An 18832-nucleotide genomic window follows, 5' to 3' on the forward strand; every position below is an offset into this window, starting at 1 on the left:
ACAGTGATTCTTCTGTAAATTCACGGCAACTGACTCGGCTTCCGGAATTTCAAACAAGCTGAGCTGTCTTGGTCTTCTTCAGCCGTTAGCCCGTTATCTTGATGTCGATCTTACGCTTCGACCAACCACATGTCACCAACTCCCGATGCCTAAAGATAACTGTAAACGCCACAAGTTCAGAGTGGTGGTTATCTTGGTGCGACACTCCTTATCTCGCGAGAATTCGCCGGAAAGGGTAATAAGATCCTGAACAAGCAATGATATCCATTTCTTGGCAAAACACTACAGCAATCTCCCAGATATCGAGATCCCGAGCTTCATTTGTCCCAGGTTTATATATCAACCCCATGGAGAACGTTAGCACGATGAATGGAAATCCCCAGCAGCTCAAGTCAACACTGAATCTGTTGCAGAATGGCTAGTTCCAAGATCACACCGGTCACTGAGTGGCCTGACTACTCTGTCGACCCGACAGGTGGTGATCCTTTCACCAAGGACTTGAATGCACCATACGATAAGGTAAGTACTTGCTAGTAATCAGCTTTGCCTTGCAGATCTAACCAGAGGATAGGGAGACTTGGCTTGGATGCTAGTATGCACGATCCTTTGTTGGCAGATTACACCCGCCATCGGCTTCCTGGTAAGTTTCTCAATTGTCTCTCAATGGACATGTCTAATCTCAGTAGTATGCGGGTATGCATCGCCGAAAGGCTGCCTTGACAATGGTCTTGCAGTCTCTCTTCTGCGCCTGCGCGGTCGGTATCCAGTATTGGATTTACGGCTATTCCCTGTACCAAAGCCGCACGACGAACCCCATCCTTGGCGATCTTTCACTGGCGGCTTTCCGCAACGTCCTTGCTCAGCCGTCACTTGCGAATGGCGACATCCCTGAGCTTCTCTATGCCGTCTTTGGTGTTACCTTCGTCACAGCAACTGCCATGATCTTGGCTGGAGCCATGTTGGAGAGAGGCAGACTTTGGCCTAGCATGGTCTTCCTTCTCTGCTGGACTACATTTGTATACTACATGTACGTTCAACATTTCTGAGCGCCATCTAGAAACTAACACCTTTGCCATAGCCTCGCGTACTGGGAATGGAACCCAAGCGGATGGCTCTATAAACTCGGCCTCTACGATTTCGCCGGCTCAGGACCCGTCCATATCGCGAGTGGCTTTGGAGCCCTTGCTTGGTCAATGATGCTAGGTCCTCGAATCCCCGATGCCACTGTTACCGACCGAAAGAAAGCCGTGCATTACAAACCTCACAACCCGTTGCTTATGTGCTTCGGCACTGTGCTTATCTGGTTTGGCTGGTTCGCATTTAATGGTGGCAGCACAGCTAATCTCAGCCTTCGATCGATCTATGTCGTTGTCAATACGAACATGTCGGCATGTGCTGGTGGTTTCGGCTGGGTTCTCCTAGGATATTTGCACACACGCAAGTTCAGTCTTGTTGGGTTCTGCTCTGGAATTATTGCTGGACTTGTTGGTATCACACCTTGTGCAGGTTACACACCCATTTATGTGGCACCGGTTATTGGTCTGGTTACTACTGTCGGCTGCTTCTACACTGTCAAGTACAAGTACCTCCTTTCGATCGACGATGGTCTGGATATCTTTGCCATCCACGGCGTTGGAGGGTTCATCGGCGATATCTTGACAGGTCTCTTCGCAGCCAAGTTTGTCCCCGCCCTGGACGGAGTATCTGGAGATTCATACGCTGGAGGGTGGTGGGACGGTAACTACAAGCAGATGGGACTGCAATTGGCTGGTGCTACTACGTGCGCGGTCTGGTCCTTTGCCATCTCCTGCCTGCTTCTCTTCGTCATTAACAGGATCCCTGGACTGCATCTGAGAGCGAGTGAGGAGCATGAGATCCGAGGTCTCGATTTCAAGTACCTCAGCGATGTTGAATGGGAGGACCACTACATGAATGGCGGCATTACACCCTTTATGGAAGGAACACCAGTCAGGGCTGTAACACCTCAGGAGGTTATTGAACCGAAGAGTGAAGAGAGGAAGATGGATTAGAGTATGTATAGACACACGAGGTTCTGAGCAGCGGTAGTGTTTTTAGTATGCTTTAGACTGATCAACTTGACTTAATAGCGAATTTATACCCCAAACTCTTGAAGCATTGTGTCATCCGAACAATATGATGACGGCATCTAGAATAATAAAAACGAGATATTATTGTTATTACAGTATTAACTAAACATCTAATAATATTTGAACTTGACCCAAACTATTGAATCCGCATTGGCCGGGCCACATTTGCCATCCAAAAAGACCGCAGGGTATCATCAGACTATTGTTTGTGTAGTGACAAATTCTCCATAGTAAAGAGCCGACAAAGTAATGAAAAGTGTCAAATGCCATGACTACATCGAGTCACAGGATTACCTTGACGGGGTAGTTAAGCTGATGTCCGATAGCTTTTGTCGTTTCAGCAATTGCCAATAGTTTTGTCTGTGAGAAGTCCGTCTTCCTCTTCAAGAGTTCAAGCGAAGGTTTAAGCAGAGGTCGAGCCCTCGGGGGCGTTGACATTGCCGGCATTTCGCTGCTGTCCAGGCTTGACGTTGGGACCCTCTGGAACGATTCGCTCGTTGACATCTCGGATTCGCAGTCCAAGACGAGCAGGGTCGATGTTGCGATGACCAAAGAGTAGAATCGCTCCAAACACAGGTTTCGCGATGATGTCGAGAATACCGTAGAAGACGGCCTCAGAGTCAGGAGAGATAAGGTTACCACCCTCGCAGACACCCCAGGCAATTGGGTAGAGGATCCAGACGACGGCAGTCAGAGAACCGCACCAGAGGAAGACTCGGCCAACATCAGGTCCGACATGGTTGGCGTGAATTCGAGCTTCCCAGGCAAGTTGGTAGACAATGTAGACCAGAGCGACGCATCCTAAGTGACATGTTAGATATATACTTGTGAGTTACTCAGATCATAAAGTCAAACGTACCAATAGTAAAGTATCCCCATTTGTACGAGGTGGTGACCAAAGCGCCGACCAAACCAGTGACAATCATGATCTCATCAACAAGGATGACATAAAGAACAGTAGGCCAAGGCATGCCAGCGGTGAGGAGGAGATCCATGAGAAGTAGAGGGGTGGTAATGAACCAGTCGATGTATCGAACGTAGAAAATCTCGCGATAGTTGCCTGCAACCTCGTGGTCTCGGCGATGGAACTCGACTTCGGTGGGAGCCCAGCCCAGGTTGGCACCCATGGTGAAGTATGCGATGGCTGCAACCATGGTGATAGACGCGGTGATGTAGTGGAAGACGCGGTGGGTTCGAGGCTTCCTAAATCCCATTCCGACAAAGATGATAGAGGAAACTGTCATGACAGCACAGACGGTGAAGTACCAGTCGGAACCTCGTGGGGTGATGTTGATCTGGGTACTGATACCATTGAAAGTGAAGCCTTAAATGCTGATTAGTGGTGTTCAGATCCGTTGCAGCAGTTCAGAGTAGCTTACCGTTGGTCTTCAAGGCATCGTTACGGGCATGGAGATGTTCAGCCATCGCGACAGTTGGTTCTTGTCGAGCAAGAGAATACTTGTGTTGCTGTGCTGTATTACTCGGATGTATTACCGTGTTAGTGAGCCAAGACAAAATGATCTGTCTGGAGGTGTGGCAGCTCTATTAAACCCTTAAATGCCATCGTGCATGGCCAAGAATCTTCAAACCGTGTGTCAAACAAACCTCTGATGACTTCATACCGAGCCAGCCGAGCATAAACGGCAGCGAACTGCCGACTATGTAGTCGTCATTGTAATGTTTCTGAGTGATGGTAGATGCGACGTTTGTCTCCAGTCGATGGACGTCTATCGAGTCGATGACGCCGACGTACAAGCTGGCCCACACCCTCACGTTTTCACCACGCGGGTTATGCCCGGACGGTCCAGGCCTGCCAGAAAGTTGCCGGTAACCGTAGCGTCGATCTGTAACGGGCAATAATCGAGGAGCATGGGCCACTTGGCTAGATCTTCGAGTCGAGAATCACAAGGCTGATCGACCATTTGATTCAGAATGACGACACGCATGATTTATACGGTAGCAGCCGAGTGATCACGATGGTAACAGCCAAAGTCAATGGTCACTTCATGCTTGATGGCCGAGTATTATCCGAGTTAGCTCATGTCAAGTCCCTTTATGCTTATGAGCTAACGCAACAACATCGATTAACTTTCAGTTGCATCTTTAGTTGAAGTCAATAGAAGATTGTATTATTCTAACTACCAGTTCCCATACGAGATGAATGCATATCAACATCAATCGTCAATAGCCAAAGGTCGCTAATTAGCAGCAATAAACATGTAATAGTAAGCCAACAACATCGCAACCAAAGCTCCCAAAAAGCCTTGGAACAGTGTTAGTGATGAGTCGTGGAGCTTGTCGAGTCCACTCTTTGGGGACTTGGATGTCTCCTGAGCCCAGGGGATCTGGTGCTTCTTGAACCCCGAGTCCTTCATAATCTGCTCAGCAACAATCTTGCTGCCAGCGATGCAGACTGGAACACCAGTACCAGGATGTGTGCTGGCACCTGCAAAATAGAGGTTCTTGTACTTGGAGTGCTGTGTACCAGGACGGAAGGCAAGAACGTTCATAATGGAATGGCTCAGACCTAGAATGGCACCCTTGTCGAGGTTGAACTTCTCCTGCCATGTGTAAGGAGTGTTGATTATCTCATTCTCAATAAGAGGGGCCAGGTCCACTCCTATTCTCGCCTGCATGGTCTTGATAACAGTATCACGAGCAAGAGAAATCATCTTCTCCCAATCCTGGCCGCCACCACCAGTGATATTGGAACTCCCAGACTTAGAAGCACCGCGATGTGTGCCGGCAGAGTCCGAGAGAAGATGGCCAACAGGGACCAGGACAACGACAGCATCCTTACCCTCAGGCGCAGCCGAAGGATCAATACGCGAAGGGACATTGACGTAGAAAGAAGGTTGCGTAGGAATCAAGTGCTCCTTGAAGATGCTGTCGAATGACTCCTGGTACTCGTCGGCGAGGAAGATGTTGTGGGCGTTGAGCTCAGGAATGATCTTTGATGCGGACCAATAGAAAGAAATACTACTGCATGATGTCTCACGTTTTGATAGTGAGTCGGCGTAGCTTGTCTTGGGTAGCAGGTTGTTGTAGGTGTAGACGAGATCAGCATTTGAGATTACAATGTCTGAGGGTAAATGTGTGCCATTCTCCAAGACAACGCCGTTAGCCTTGCCCGTTGCTTGGTCGATAGAGATGGACTTGACGCCAGTTGAGAGACGGTATTCAACGCCTAGTCTTTGGCCGACATTGACCAATGCTTCAACAACCTGGAATGTGGTTAGTGAAAAAGTATTAGTGGATAGTACTGAACAAGCTCACCTTGTGGAATCCACCTCTGGGATATAGGATACCCTCTGCCAGCTCGGTATACTGGAGCAAGCTGTATGTGCCGGGAGCGTCAAAGGGACTCATGCCCATATACATGCTTCCAAAGGTAAAGACTCTCCTGAGTCTTTCAGTCCAGAAGTACTTGCTAGCACGCGTCCAAATGCTCTCAAGCGGATGAATGTTGAACAAATTGAGCAAAACTTCAGGACGTGCCAGACTCCAAATGCTGGGGAAGTTTCTTCGCAAAACTGACTCGACACTGACTTCGTAGTGACGATGCGACTCCTGGAGGAAACCAAGATATCGCTCAAAACCATCAATGCCCTCGACAGCCTCAATGGCCTTCTTCATCTTGGTGAGATCAGTTGACATCTCAAAGGATGAGCCATCGCCGAACCAAATGTTGTAGTTGGGCTCGCACTTTAACAACTCGACTCCTTCAGCTGTGAGAGATGTTCCTAGGTCTTGGAAGATCTCGTGGAAGAAGCGAGGAAGAAGAAGCAGTGAAGGGCCTTGATCAAAGCGCTTTGAGGTGTTAGTCCAGATCTGAGAACACAATTGACAGTTAAACTCACGTAGCCATCTTTATGAATGAGTGAGCAACGTCCACCGGTGAAGTCGTTCTTTTCAACAATGGTAACCTTGAAACCCGCCTTTGCGAGTCGCGCAGCGGTTGAAACACCACCAACGCCAGCACCTAATTAGGGAGTTGGTTAGCTCGAGTGATCGACAATATGTATAGATCATACCTATGACAATAACTGATTTCTGCTGTTGCTTGATATCACTCATTTTTGCGGTATAAAACAGTGAAGAATAATGGATTTGAGAACTTGTACCGCTTCACCCGAACAAAGACTTTTGATGTGCTGAGAGTATAGAGTCAATGACGTCTTCCATTCCTGTTTTACCCACTTTTCTGTCTCTTGTCGTGAAATTGGCTCGGACTCGGACTCGTTATGTTTTCCATGTGAATGTTACCCTGGATTGCTATCGAGGCGCAGTATATTTGTGAGTCATTTACTGATATTGCGTTGTTCGAAGTTGTCTCATGGTCTGTTGATCATTGACTATCATGGCTTGGACATGCTTTAGCGGATGAAAGCGTGTTCTATGATTGGTGGTCTCGGTTAGACAAGATCTGTCAATCTGGCTTTTTGACAACTTCAAAGTTACAGTCCCAACCACTCTCACGGTTCTTGGCAAGACAAAAAAGATAGAGAATGATAAAGATAATTTAAATTGAGTCGTGGGAGATCAAGAACAACACAATTGAGAGGTGATGAAATCAATAATCTAAGAATGTCTAAAATATTATCCAACCACGTATTAAATCCACCCACAATGCACCGCTAGCGATTCAATGCAGACCAAGCAACCCGAATGCGTCTCGACTTGGGAACAGTAGCTCTTCCTTTCTTCATAACAGGTCCCGTTTCTCTAAGCACACGTCCAATCTCCATATAGCTCTCGACAGCAACTCGAATTGGGCCTTTTCCTTCTGAAGGAAGCTTGTCAATTGCTCCCTTGGCAGCATCGTACTTTTCAAAAGCGCGATCAAGAAGCTTCTGGCGTAGACTCTCAATCTTAGGACCATATGGTTGCTGCATCACACCTTCAGGTGTGAGTTGAGCCTCCTTAAGCCAGGAGAGAGGAAGGTAGATGCGATCGATCTCAGCATCAACCTTGATATCGCGAGCGATGTTGACGTATTGAAGTGCAATGCCCATTTCTTGACCAGAGGCAACAACCTCGCGCTGAACTTCAGGAGACACTGACTCAGGAGTGTGGTAAAGAATGAGATGGTTGCAAAGTTCAGCAACTGTTCCAGCTACACGGCTACCGTAGATATCCAAATCTTCAGTAGACTCGATGGGAAACTTGCCAGATTTTCGGTCAAAGAGAAGGTCAGTATCGAATCCCTTGAGTAAGTCATCAAGAGGCTGTTTTGGTAGATAAAAGGTTGGAAGTTGAAGGAGAGCCATGTGGAACATTTCTGGAAAGTTCGAGGTGACAAATTCGCGAAGTCGGGGCGAGATCTCCTCATCTTCGTTTTCTTTATAGGCAATGTTCAAAAATTCCCTCAACTTTTCAATGGATGCTCTGGAGTCATCAACAGAAGGTGCCTCGTCTACAAGATCGTCCGCAGCTCTGCAGAAAGCGTAAAGACGGATGAGATCAATTCGGAGTCTTCCTTCAAAGGCGCCACTAGCGAGGTAGAAGCTGCGACTCTTCTTCCTGAGAAGGTCAACTGCGCTTACCAGGCCTGATATTCTCTCTTGGTCATATTTGTCTTCTGGCAAAAGAAGGGCTCGAATGACCAATCCAAGGGTTGGGAAACCCTTGTTCTTGGGAAAATGCTCAGGGAATGTGTCCAGAATAGCCAAGGTGTTGTCGTTTGCGATAAGGCCAAAGACAATCAAGGTGTTGGTAAGAAGGAAGAAAACCGCCTCCCTGAGATCTGTTAGCATTTCTCATTTCACTATTGGAAGACAAGCTTACTCAATGTCCAAGCCATCCCAAAGCACAATACCGTATTTAGTGCCCGAGGTGATACTCCATGTTCCTCTCCGCAACGCAAAAGTGTCAACAACCCACAAATACACAGTTGGCAGAGCAATTGGAAGCAGAGTATTGGTCCAAGGGAGATTCACAATAAACTGGTATGAAATAGTCCTGCGCTAGGTCAGTATCTCAGTTAAATAAAATAAGTCGGGCGCATATTACCATAGAAACAGGAGGAATGGGCAAGCCCAGATCAGGATAAGGCCCATGTACATGCCCTCACCACCACTCCGGACAGAAACCAATCCGAAAATGATAGCCGAGGCAAACAGAATTTGTCCAGCTATCTTTCCAGAGCTACTAGCTTTGCTGAGATAAACCGGATGAAATGTCGGTTTGCTAAGAAGCATGTACAGGAGCGAGGTGTTGAGGGTTTGGATCACGAAGAAGAACAGTTCCTCAACGGGGATATCCCACGCAGTCCACCCTACAACAACTCCTGGAGGATATGTCCATATTCGGTTTCTGATGAGATAAGAGTCCCAAGGACTTTTATAATGTCAGCTGAGATAATATGGACTTTGCGCAGCGCACGTACATTGTAGAAACCACGGCAGTCTAGAGACAAAATGTTAGCTCACAAATTACTCAATTTAGAGATGAGAGATAAAAACTCACTGTTATCATAAATATGAGTTTAAAAATGTCCAACCGTGACATCAATGGCCTGTACACGGCGAACAGCACGGCACCAAACGGTATCGTGTACTTGAGATGTCTATCCAAATGTGTGAGCAAAAGGCCTCACTTTGTTGGCTGATGAAAGAAAAAAAAAGGTACGTACACTTGGGCATATTCCCAGCCCATTGTGAAGACGATTATCTGTGTGTATGTGACAGGATGGGAAAAAGGATAGAAGCCAACGACGTCAATAAACAACAAAGATCAGGGAATTATCGAGATCAGATCGAAATAATCGAGTCATAAAAATAATAATAAGGAGAGTGTGAACCGTGCAAAAAGAGTTTACGTATCCTTTGTTAGGGGAGAATTCAGAGCGACATTGGAACGTTGAGTTGACACTAACAATTACCGCAAGTTCCGCTACTGTTGTGCTGATAAAACAAACGTACCCCTGCCGTGTTAGGTAAACGTTGACGTCAAGACTTTTTTTCCTCAACCCTTTCAGCCTTTATGCTTCGCCCTCTTTTGTCTAGTCTACTTGTCATCGTTCCTGAGACAGACCGAGCCGAAAAAAAGAGGATCCCTGCTTGTCGTCGGTCATTTGGAGTTTGCCGTGATATCGTACCCAATTTTGAGATCACCACGAAAAGGGTGGTTTGGACTGCCGATTCCTCCATTACCTGCTTTTGATGCCATTCTTTGATCGATGGACATGTCCATTTTCTGCCGGGATAGCCGGTACCCGTTGGGTTAGTATATATCAAGCTTGAAGGGTTTCCCCCTAGTGGATTGTAGTGATAATGGATGCTCGTGGTTTTGGTCTGATACCCTTCTGGATGCGACTGCTTTGTCTCGTGTCTTGACCCAACCCATCTACCATGCATTTTGGCAATCTTTGTTATAATTGCAATATTTATTTCTTCATGGTTTTGTATGAGTGAGGTAACTCCAAGATCAACTCATACAATCGTCATGGACTCATTCCAGAAGACTGTACCTGAAACGGTATCAATGTCTCACCCGATAGAGCAATCACCACCACAACCACTTCGTCATCCGTAAGTCTGTTTCACAGAAAACTTCCATAGCAAACATACTCACATCTCACAGATATCTTATCGGTAATTTTGCACCAATTCACAAAACTCTCAATCTCACACCATGCACTTATAGCGGATGCATCCCTCCAGAGCTCACTGGGGGACAATATGTTCGCAACGGAGGCAATCCAGTCAGCCACGAGGATCTCGGCAGAGATGCACATTGGTTTGATGGTGACGGCATGCTATCAGGCGTCTTATTTAGGAAGGGGACTTTTGATGGCCAGATCGTTCCCGAGTTTGTGAATCAGTACATCCTCACAGACTTGTACCTGTCTAGAAAGACGACGTCTGTCATGTCCCCGATCATGCCCAGCATCACTACGCTTGTCAACCCTCTATCGTCATTGTTGAAGATTATGCTTGCTACCTTCAGGACAATGTTTCTAGTGTTTCTTTCGAACCTTCCTGGATCACAACAAGCCCTGAAGCGTACCAGTGTCGCCAACACGGCTATTCTATACCACGATGGCCGAGCGTTAGCAACATGTGAGAGTGGCCCACCTATGCGCATACAACTCCCTTCTTTGGACACTGTCGGCTGGTACAATGGTGCTCACGCTGAAGGAGAGCCTGAGCAAGCCCTTTCAGAGACCAAGATCGAGCCTTTTGGGGGTGATGGTATTTTCAAGTCAATGAGGGAGTGGACGACGGGACATCCCAAGGTTGACCCCATTTCTGGAGAAATGATCCTCTATCACAACACCTTTATACAGCCGTATGTGCACTACTCTGTACTTCCCAAAACCAACGTTCAGGCCCCGACCACGGGCAGACTCGTCAACCAAGCTGTCCCAGGTGTATCTGGGGCCAGGATGATGCACGACTTTGGAGCATCGCGCGCGCACACCATCATAATGGATCTTCCTTTAACCCTTGACCCTTTGAACTTGGCCAAGAATAAGGAAGTGGTATCCTATGATCCTTCAAAACCTTCGCGCTTTGGCGTTTTCCCACGTCATGAACCTTCCAAGGTACGGTGGTTCCAAACAGCACCTTGTTGCATTTTTCACACTGCGAATTCATGGGACACAAAATCTGTCAACGGCACCAGTTCTGTCAATCTCCTAGCTTGTCGCATGACTTCCTCTACGGTTGTTTACACGGCTGGGAATATCAAGCCTCCAGCGAAACCCAGGCGTTCCAATCCCAGATCTCATCATGCGACAGAGGATGTTGGCCAATGGGATGAGAAGGACATTCGACGTTTTGAGGCAGCACCCATGCTGGAGTCACCTAGTGAGAAAGTGCACGGAGAGGATTACTTCTCTCCAAGCGACGAGGCAGATGACTACAGCCAGTGCCGACTATACTATTACGAGTTTGACATGTCGGCAACACCTACGAACAGGGTTGTGAACCAATGGGCTCTTTCAACCATCCCCTTCGAATTTCCATCAGTTCGTCCAGACCGAGAGATGCAAGATGCTCGCTATATCTATGGCTGCAGCACATCAACCTCCTGCTTTGGCGTTGCACTTGGCCGAGCTGACAAAGTCGATCTTCTCGTCAAGATGGACGCGAAAACACTCATTGAGCGAGGCAAGAGGATGAACACTAGGCCAGTAACAGGCTGTGTCGACAGGCGATCTGCTCGAGAGATTCTTGATTCGACAGACAACAACGATCCCATCAAGATTTTCCGTCTGCCCCCAAGGCACTTCGCACAAGAACCACGTTTTGTGCCTCGTGCTGGTGCTACAGAAGAGGATGCTGGCTATCTGCTCTTCTATGTTTTTGATGAATCTCAGATATTGCCCAATGGCGACTGTCCCTTTTCTTCTGCATCCGAGCTTTGGATTCTTGACGCGCAGAACATGCGCGATGTCGTGGCAAAGGTTAGGCTTCCACAGAGAGTGCCCTATGGTCTCCACGGAACCTGGTTCTCGGCCAAGGACATTCAAGAACAGAGAGCAGTTGAGACGTTGAGAAGTTTGGAGGCTGTGCAGAGGAAGAAAGAGGATTGGGTTAATAGTGGAGGAAGTATTGCTAGGTCTTGGATGGCATTCAAGGAGAAGTTGGAAAGAGCTGTGGGATGATCTTACATGTTCGTGGTCTCGGTCGTTTGTGTATTTTAAACATCAATACCCAGTCGCGGTCTTTACTGGTGTGTAGGGAATGGCTTCGTACAAACTAATACTCTAATACGAATTACAATGGCCTGACTTGCTCTCGCACAATCTTCATTCCGTGCCACTGTCCCAAGTTTACAATGTCCTCCAAATAAAAACACTTTTTTATCCCATTCGTGAAGAATACTCTTCCTCCGTAAGCCATTTTGCGTCACTGTTCCACCATTCACCAGATATCGTGTTCCATCATCGTATGCGAAACCCACTCCGTATCACTGTTGGCGATGGAATTTGCCATGTCGATCATTTGCGCAGTCGTAAACCATGCATCCATGCCCAAATCATCCATACCTGGGCCTAGCGATGCCATAGTCTCGTTGTCGTCGTTAGGGTCCAACAAAACTCCATCACCTTCCTCCGGCATCGTACCTCCAATAATTTGGCCATCTATCGGTATCGGCGTGGTATCATCATGATCGCGTGACAGACTGCTGAGCATATCGTCGAGCTGCTGCAGCTCCGATCGACGAAACACAGCGATGAGATTTCCCTTGTTTACCATCTCACTAAAAATGATGGACGTTTTGTGACGAAAGGTCGCGTCGTGCTCAGAGAATCTTGGGTCAAGAACTGGTGCAATAAGCAAGTTGAAGCTTGATACGAACAAAGACTCCAGATCGAAAGGTAAAAACGCTTCTGTGAGAAATGGTTAGTCACTTATTCAAGACGAGATCAATCTCTAGTGATTTTACCAAGCAGACCTTGACTTTGCAAACAGCCAAGAATGTTGATCATCTGGTATGAAGAGTCGATACACATCTTGATCAAGTTCCAGACAGTCTGGGACGAGTTGAGCGCTTCTGTTATGGCATCTGGTGTTTCGAAGCGGATCTTGAGAAAACATAGCAGCAAAGGTCTTGTTGCGAGGACGATACACTGGGGGTGTCAGTGGTTAATCTTGTGATCCTAAAGGTGGTAGGTTTACCTGATGGTAAAGAGTATGGAGATAGCCTGCCACTCTCGAAACTCCGTTGATAGCTTTGTCGACGCCGAGCGGAAATTGTTGCTGTAGCTCATCTGCCAGTCCAGCGATATTCTCAAGAACCTTTTTAGTGCTGAGCAGAAATTTCTTGTTAAGCCTGCCGTTGGCTCCATATACACCTTGGTCCATATTAGCCAAGTCCGCTACTGTTTAGGAGTTCTCATACCTCTACCGACGGATGCGATACTTCTACATAGCCGGATTTGCATGTGTAAAGCAGCCGCCCGTTGTGTTGAACCATCGAAGTGTGGAAGTGCTGGATGAATGTCGTCGTCGTGGACAGACTGCGGTAGGCCCATAAGAGAAGTCATCTCTCGGTCTAATACATAGACAGTCCACCATATCCTTCGGCTTCGCTCGACTATGCGTTCACCCAGTTGATCTACGGGCATGTCAGTGTGCATGCCTTGACCCAACGCAACTCTCATTGCTTGTCCAATCTTAGTTTGTCAGCGATGTCTGCATATGTGTTGTTGAGAGAACTTACAAAGCCGTGTGACGAATGACGGTAGTCGAGGGACTCAAAGTACAGTGCTATACAGCAAAGAATCTCTGTTGATATGAGTGGTTCGTAAACCAGGATATGGATACTGGGTAATATCCTGAGTGCAGTCACAAAGTAATCAGCACCCGGCGGCCTTTTGGACTGGTAGTTGTTGTTCTCTGCAAAGGCTTTACCAAAGGCCAGGATGAGTAGTAGGTGGACGTATCGGAGGTCTGCAGCTTCTATGTGGGATGTTGGATCATTATAAAACTCATGCAAGTATCCCATGAATGTTTCGTCGTCGAAAAGGTGAAACAATTGACCGCAGTGGAACTTGACAGTGTTGACCAGGAACAGGGCATGGTCGAGGCTGGGCATGACGGGGGGTTCGGGTACAGGAGCGATACGAGAGCCATTCCATCCGAGATCATAGGCCAATCCATCAAACAAGAGGTTGTCTGCGGCGATTGGACTTGAGTGGACGTATTCGTGGGTTAGACTGAGGACGCGACGCGTGAAAGACCAATTTGACGATGTCCCAAGGTAGACTGCGATGTCAGTGGAATTCTTCCAATGAGGTGATACGCGTACTCACATTCCCGACCTTGTGCTGAGGCCATGAACTTGGACTGCCCCGCAGATAAGGGATTAACGAGAGCGGAAGCAATAGGATCGAGCCCTCTGCTGCCACTGTTTGTACTGCTCCCACTGTCAAGTCGACAGTCGTCGGGAGGGAGTGATACCGAGATGTTGCCACCCGGTGAAGATACATGAGGCAGTGCATCTACTATTGTGACGTCAGTAGTGATACGAGTTAGACGTCCCTGTACTCACCTTGATCAGACAGACCGCCAACATTGATGTTTGTGTCCAATGAACCTGGCGTGACATATTCGGTTGGGGCACCATTGGGCTGATTTGACGCAGCGCGTTGCTGTAAATCGAGGATGAAGCTGACGAGGTATCAGTATAAGTATGGTTTTATTGTGATATGTCACTTGACGTGGCGTTGATGGTAAAAACTTACCCACGAGTGACGAGGATCTTTTGGTCGCGTTGATCGAATTCGCAAGAGAGTTTTCTCTTTTTGCAGGCATCGCAAGGATGAGACCCTGAACATTTTATTTTCTGCTTTCGACATCTTGAGCATCTGATTGTCCTTTAGTCAGTCCTTGCTCTGGTGATGGTCTCAATTAAGTTGTTCGGTGAGTGGCGAGGACAAGGTGAGAGAGACAAGGAACAAAGACAGGGTTCATGTTCATGTTCAGTGGACTCACGCGTTATCGGATCTCTTGGAAACGCGACCTCCAGCACCTCTTCCAACAGATTCGGTTGTCCCCGATGACTTGCGTGCGTGCGATGACGAAGGAGCCATATTTTGATAGTGAAATGAAGAGTGAAAAGGCAATTGATTGATGCAGACAACGATTGAGAGGGAAAAGACGTTTGCGGGGATGGGTTTTAGGTTCTGGTTAGCGTAGCCTCAGTGACAATGGGCGCTATAAATTCGGGGTTAGTGTAGCCGCTCGCCAAAGAGGTCACGAGGTTACCTACATTGGCTGGTGCAAGGACAAACAAAGAGGACTCGGGAGGTGATCATAGGTAACTAGTTTGGTATACAGGCAGGGTTATTGTTCACTACATCACTTCAGAGGTGTCCCTTGACTGGAAGACTCGGAGGTGTATCCTGGTCAGTGATGACAGAGTGGAGGAGGAGGAGGCGATGATAACACCAGCAGCAGCTGAAGTGAGTGGAGATTACACCGACTTTGCTGTCATTTTCACTGATAACTGGTCGACAAGATGATAAAGGATCCTGTGAACTGGCTATCAAGTTGACAGGTTGGTCCCAAGACACATACAGTCTAAGGCAATGCAGTGGCCCCAACAGGGCATTGAAGGACAACGGATGCATGCAGCGAGCCACTAAAGTTGGTCGCTGATCTCCAACCAGGGATCCTCATTATCGTCTCAAAAGTCCAATTAAATCACCACGAGTTTACTACTGTTTAATTCATCAATTCTTCAAACAATGTCTATCAATTATTCTAGTTCAATCGTCCCTTGACACGATCAGTCCACGTCTTGAGCAACTCTTCCTCCTTCTCTCCAGCCTCCTTCATAATGCTCTTCACGCCCTGCTTCACCGCGTCACCAACAGGTTCATACGGATGTCGCGGTGCCAACTTCTCCTCGGCGCCCTCGACACCAGCCAACTTGGCCGAGTAAACAGCGACAGCGTACTTTGTTGACGCGACACCCGCCTTGCAAGGCCTCTCCGCCAGAGCCGCAAGCTGCTGCAACTTGAGCGCCTCGTCAAATTTGCCTTCCTTGTACAAGGCGTAGATCTTTGATGTGAGAGTGGGAAACACGTTGGCAAAAGCCGCGACGCAACCAACACTGCCCGCTGCGAGACCGCCGATGAGGAAATCGGATTGACCACCGTATGTGGAAAATTCGTCTGAGGGAATCTGAGCTGCTAGACGGGTGATCTTGCCAACGGAACCGCAGGTAAGCTTCACGCCGACAATGTTCGACTTTCCGCTGGGATGCGACTTCTTGCTCTCCTCGTAAATCTGGACAATGGTCTCAGAGTCAAGATCAACTCCATTTGTGACACCGGGAAAGTTGTAGATAACGATAGGGAGAGGCGACTTGGCTGCGACCTCTGCGAAGAAGCGCTTGACAACATTCATTGTAGTCGCTTTGCCAAAGTAAGCTGGAGGTAGAACCAGCAAATAATTGGCGCCAGCCTTATGTGCATCCTCAGCCAGTTGGAGAGTCTGCTTTGTGGAATGAGCACCGACACCGGCCATGAGGGGAAAGTCAGGGCCGATGGTCTTGCGCGCGAGGGCAATGAGGTCGTAACGCTCTTCCCGGGTGAGGAGGAAGGCCTCTGCATTGGAGCCCATGACGATGAGTCCATTCAAGCCCGAGTTGGCGAGATGAGCATAGTATTTCGCTTGTGCGTCATGGTCAACTGTGTCGTCTGCGTGGTTGAAGAAGGTGACTGATGGACACCATACTCCAGGGCTTTGATGGTTAGTGCTTGTGCGATGGTGATGATGGGTTCAATGGGGAGCTTACCTGGGGACATGGGGTTGCTGGGATGGTTCGGGGTTGAGGGAGCCCATTGTGTGTGATTATTTACTGATTGGAGATTAATTGACAAGAATGTCTGAAGCAATTGATACGAAATATCTCAATTAGATGTTCTTTTATTAAGCAAATGATTGACTCCTCATCCAGGAGTGGGGTTTAGTTGGCATCGCGTCTTTGATCCGACACGTCAAAAACGCTCCGAATTTAGGGGAGCATTTAGTGGACATCAGTCTGTTTCTGTCAACCGGGAGGGAATCCGATGCCACCGGTACATGTTCCGTAAAGAATAATGGGGAATCTGAGTCGTCCTGGCCAATGGGTTACCCTACATCTTCGGCCATGATGGCCGAGTCTTGACCATATCTCGCTGATTCGGTACCCAGAGAGAAAAGAACCAAGAATGGATTGTTCGGAGTATTTCCAGTATGTTAGTAGTGTCAGAGGATCATATTCGATACGTAATCTGGTGGTTTGCGACTCCGTTGTCGGTTTCTCAAGTCAAGATGAGGTGACCTGTGCGATTCGAGTTAACCAGCACAGAGATCGACCATATCCTACCACACCTGGTTCAATTAGATACTTGATAAGTTTCAACCAGCAAGTATCACTATGACTCATCTTACGGACATTTTATATCATTTTATCATCAACACCAACGGCTCGTCTTGTCCTGCTCTTAGAACATAATCCAGACCAAGCTGGAGATAATTTATGGGGACAAACAGTTTGCGGCCGATAAGATAAGCAATCAGCCGGGTCACGATAACGATAAGATCAACAGGGACAAATAACCATGTGTCTGTGAGATATATCCAAAAAATGACCGAATTGATCCTTAACTTTAGTACTGATCCAAATACGAGAGCGGTTGATAGACAGACGTCGCTAATGGAAGCCCCTTAGAGCCGGTTAAAGCGACAACGCCTGCAAGCCATAATATGACACTGGGGACACTCGAAAATGTACCGAGGAAGGAAATCATAACACTGCTCACACTGGTGATTACCAGCTCGCACTTCCCAATTTGCATGTGTGCATTCGTGATTCTCCATCAAGTTAACTCTCTCTTCTTCGACACGAGCCTGGCGCAAAGCCGCGTTCATACGGCCGGCATTGTCATCTCGGTCCACAACGACATTGGCCCGTCTGATAAGGCGAGCTTCCTCCCATTGTGGGCAAGTACAAGACTTCCAACGGCCACCGCAGAGATAGCAGAATTCGGCCCTGCAATGACAGGCTTCAATACAGATTAGTAATGCGAAAACATATCGAAATGTAATGAAAACGTACTCATATGGTAGCATCCAGTCTCCAACTCAACAACTCTGTGACAGGAATAGCACTGCTGCCAACCATTTTGGTCTGCAAGTTGCAGGACTTGCCGTGAAGCGGTATCGTTGGGGCAGACGCCTGTGTGACGTGGCCCGTTGCAGTGAATGCAAGTCTTTCGATCACATTTGGGACAAGTCGCTGTCTCACCAGCGATAAAGACAGGTGGTATAAAGGTTGAACAGAAAGGTTCGCTGCAATATACGCGATTTGATGTGTCAAGCTCCAGCTTCTTGGCCTGAAACTGACCGATGAGCTGTGGAGAAAACCATCGGCCTTGCTTGATAGGGATGGTCTGCCCACAGCATTTTGGAGGAAACAAGCTTTCGTCTTGGAGTGACGAACGAACCAAGCCCACAAGACATGCCCGACAGTATTCATGGGAGCACGAGGTCCTAAAAAGTGCCAGAGGTGGGAACTGGTCGTTGCAAGCAATACATTCTGCCGTTTGAGACTCGTTACGTGACAATGCCCAACTCGATGACTCAGGTTGACCTGACATGGAGTATGGGAAGTCACCGAGGTTCAATGATCTCAGTATATCAATCATATCATCCTCTGTGACATCTGTCAGCTCATCTTCATTGATGTCCACCGTGGCCGGCCTTAATCCTGCACTCGGATCATTCGAGAGCATGAGGGCAAACTCATGATCTCTCGCAGCCTGTTCCTCAGCCAATTGAGCTTCTCTGATGACCTGACCATCAGACTCGACAGCCCTTGCAATGCTGAGCGCCAAGATATGGTCAGAAATCTGGGCAGTCATTGCATCAAGCTCATGACGACATGACTCAAAAGCCAAATCCGCGTCGGTGATCTCGCCTTCGCGCTGCTTTCCCTTTCTCGACTGTCCCCAAAGCTGCATGTCTTGCTGCTGCAGCTGAAGGGCCAGAAGAAGTGATTCAGTGTCCATATTGGGTATCTTTAATTGACCTGGATTGACAGAGTAATTGATGATGAATGACTTGAGTGCTTATCTTGTGAGGAGCAAACTTGAAACTAAGGCGGGCCCGGCACTTTGAAGAGGAGACGCCCCGCCCCACTTTTCCATGATCCCGGCTAGCCCGGCCATTGAGAATGTTAAAATCCTTTGCATATGGCGGGATATCTATAGGGCCAGT

General features: G+C 47.9%; 8 protein-coding genes across 8 annotated transcripts; 2 read left to right on the forward strand and 6 right to left on the reverse strand.

Annotated features, from left to right (window-relative positions):
• Positions 1 to 414: 414 nt before the first annotated feature.
• Positions 415 to 2030, forward strand: FPSE_02163 (uncharacterized protein; the record flags this gene model as incomplete). Its single annotated transcript, XM_009255282.1, has 4 exons — positions 415 to 519; positions 572 to 640; positions 687 to 1027; positions 1079 to 2030. The coding sequence occupies 4 exons, from the start codon at positions 415 to 417 to the stop codon at positions 2028 to 2030; spliced, it is 1467 nt and encodes a 488-aa protein (XP_009253557.1).
• A 481-nt stretch (positions 2031 to 2511) lies between these two features.
• On the reverse strand, positions 2512 to 3533 carry FPSE_02162 (uncharacterized protein; the record flags this gene model as incomplete). Its single annotated transcript, XM_009255281.1, has 3 exons — positions 2512 to 2909; positions 2968 to 3432; positions 3488 to 3533. 3 exons carry the CDS (start codon positions 3531 to 3533, stop codon positions 2512 to 2514), a joined length of 909 nt encoding a protein of 302 aa, XP_009253556.1.
• A 773-nt stretch (positions 3534 to 4306) lies between these two features.
• On the reverse strand, positions 4307 to 6185 carry FPSE_02161 (uncharacterized protein; the record flags this gene model as incomplete). Its single annotated transcript, XM_009255280.1, has 4 exons — positions 4307 to 5332; positions 5385 to 5918; positions 5969 to 6090; positions 6143 to 6185. The coding sequence occupies 4 exons, from the start codon at positions 6183 to 6185 to the stop codon at positions 4307 to 4309; spliced, it is 1725 nt and encodes a 574-aa protein (XP_009253555.1).
• Positions 6186 to 6745: 560 nt separating this feature from the next.
• FPSE_02160 (uncharacterized protein) lies at positions 6746 to 8765 on the reverse strand (the record flags this gene model as incomplete). The annotated part of the gene is made up of 6 exons (XM_009255279.1): positions 6746 to 7847; positions 7896 to 8069; positions 8121 to 8447; positions 8497 to 8516; positions 8577 to 8676; positions 8743 to 8765. 6 exons carry the CDS (start codon positions 8763 to 8765, stop codon positions 6746 to 6748), a joined length of 1746 nt encoding a protein of 581 aa, XP_009253554.1.
• Positions 8766 to 9554: 789 nt separating this feature from the next.
• Positions 9555 to 11721, forward strand: FPSE_02159 (uncharacterized protein; the record flags this gene model as incomplete). The annotated part of the gene is made up of 2 exons (XM_009255278.1): positions 9555 to 9640; positions 9693 to 11721. The coding sequence occupies 2 exons, from the start codon at positions 9555 to 9557 to the stop codon at positions 11719 to 11721; spliced, it is 2115 nt and encodes a 704-aa protein (XP_009253553.1).
• A 259-nt stretch (positions 11722 to 11980) lies between these two features.
• FPSE_02158 (uncharacterized protein) lies at positions 11981 to 14655 on the reverse strand (the record flags this gene model as incomplete). The annotated part of the gene is made up of 8 exons (XM_009255277.1): positions 11981 to 12450; positions 12507 to 12690; positions 12740 to 12915; positions 12963 to 13236; positions 13284 to 13828; positions 13876 to 14067; positions 14115 to 14233; positions 14558 to 14655. 8 exons carry the CDS (start codon positions 14653 to 14655, stop codon positions 11981 to 11983), a joined length of 2058 nt encoding a protein of 685 aa, XP_009253552.1.
• Positions 14656 to 15328: 673 nt separating this feature from the next.
• On the reverse strand, positions 15329 to 16414 carry FPSE_02157 (uncharacterized protein; the record flags this gene model as incomplete). Its single annotated transcript, XM_009255276.1, has 2 exons — positions 15329 to 16313; positions 16368 to 16414. The coding sequence occupies 2 exons, from the start codon at positions 16412 to 16414 to the stop codon at positions 15329 to 15331; spliced, it is 1032 nt and encodes a 343-aa protein (XP_009253551.1).
• An 809-nt stretch (positions 16415 to 17223) lies between these two features.
• On the reverse strand, positions 17224 to 18624 carry FPSE_02156 (uncharacterized protein; the record flags this gene model as incomplete). The annotated part of the gene is made up of 3 exons (XM_009255275.1): positions 17224 to 17306; positions 17377 to 17619; positions 17673 to 18624. The coding sequence occupies 3 exons, from the start codon at positions 18622 to 18624 to the stop codon at positions 17224 to 17226; spliced, it is 1278 nt and encodes a 425-aa protein (XP_009253550.1).
• Positions 18625 to 18832: the final 208 nt, after the last annotated feature.

This window comes from Fusarium pseudograminearum, chromosome 2 (assembly GCF_000303195.2).
Source record: "Fusarium pseudograminearum CS3096 chromosome 2, whole genome shotgun sequence".
Taxonomy (NCBI): Eukaryota; Fungi; Ascomycota; class Sordariomycetes; order Hypocreales; family Nectriaceae; genus Fusarium; species Fusarium pseudograminearum.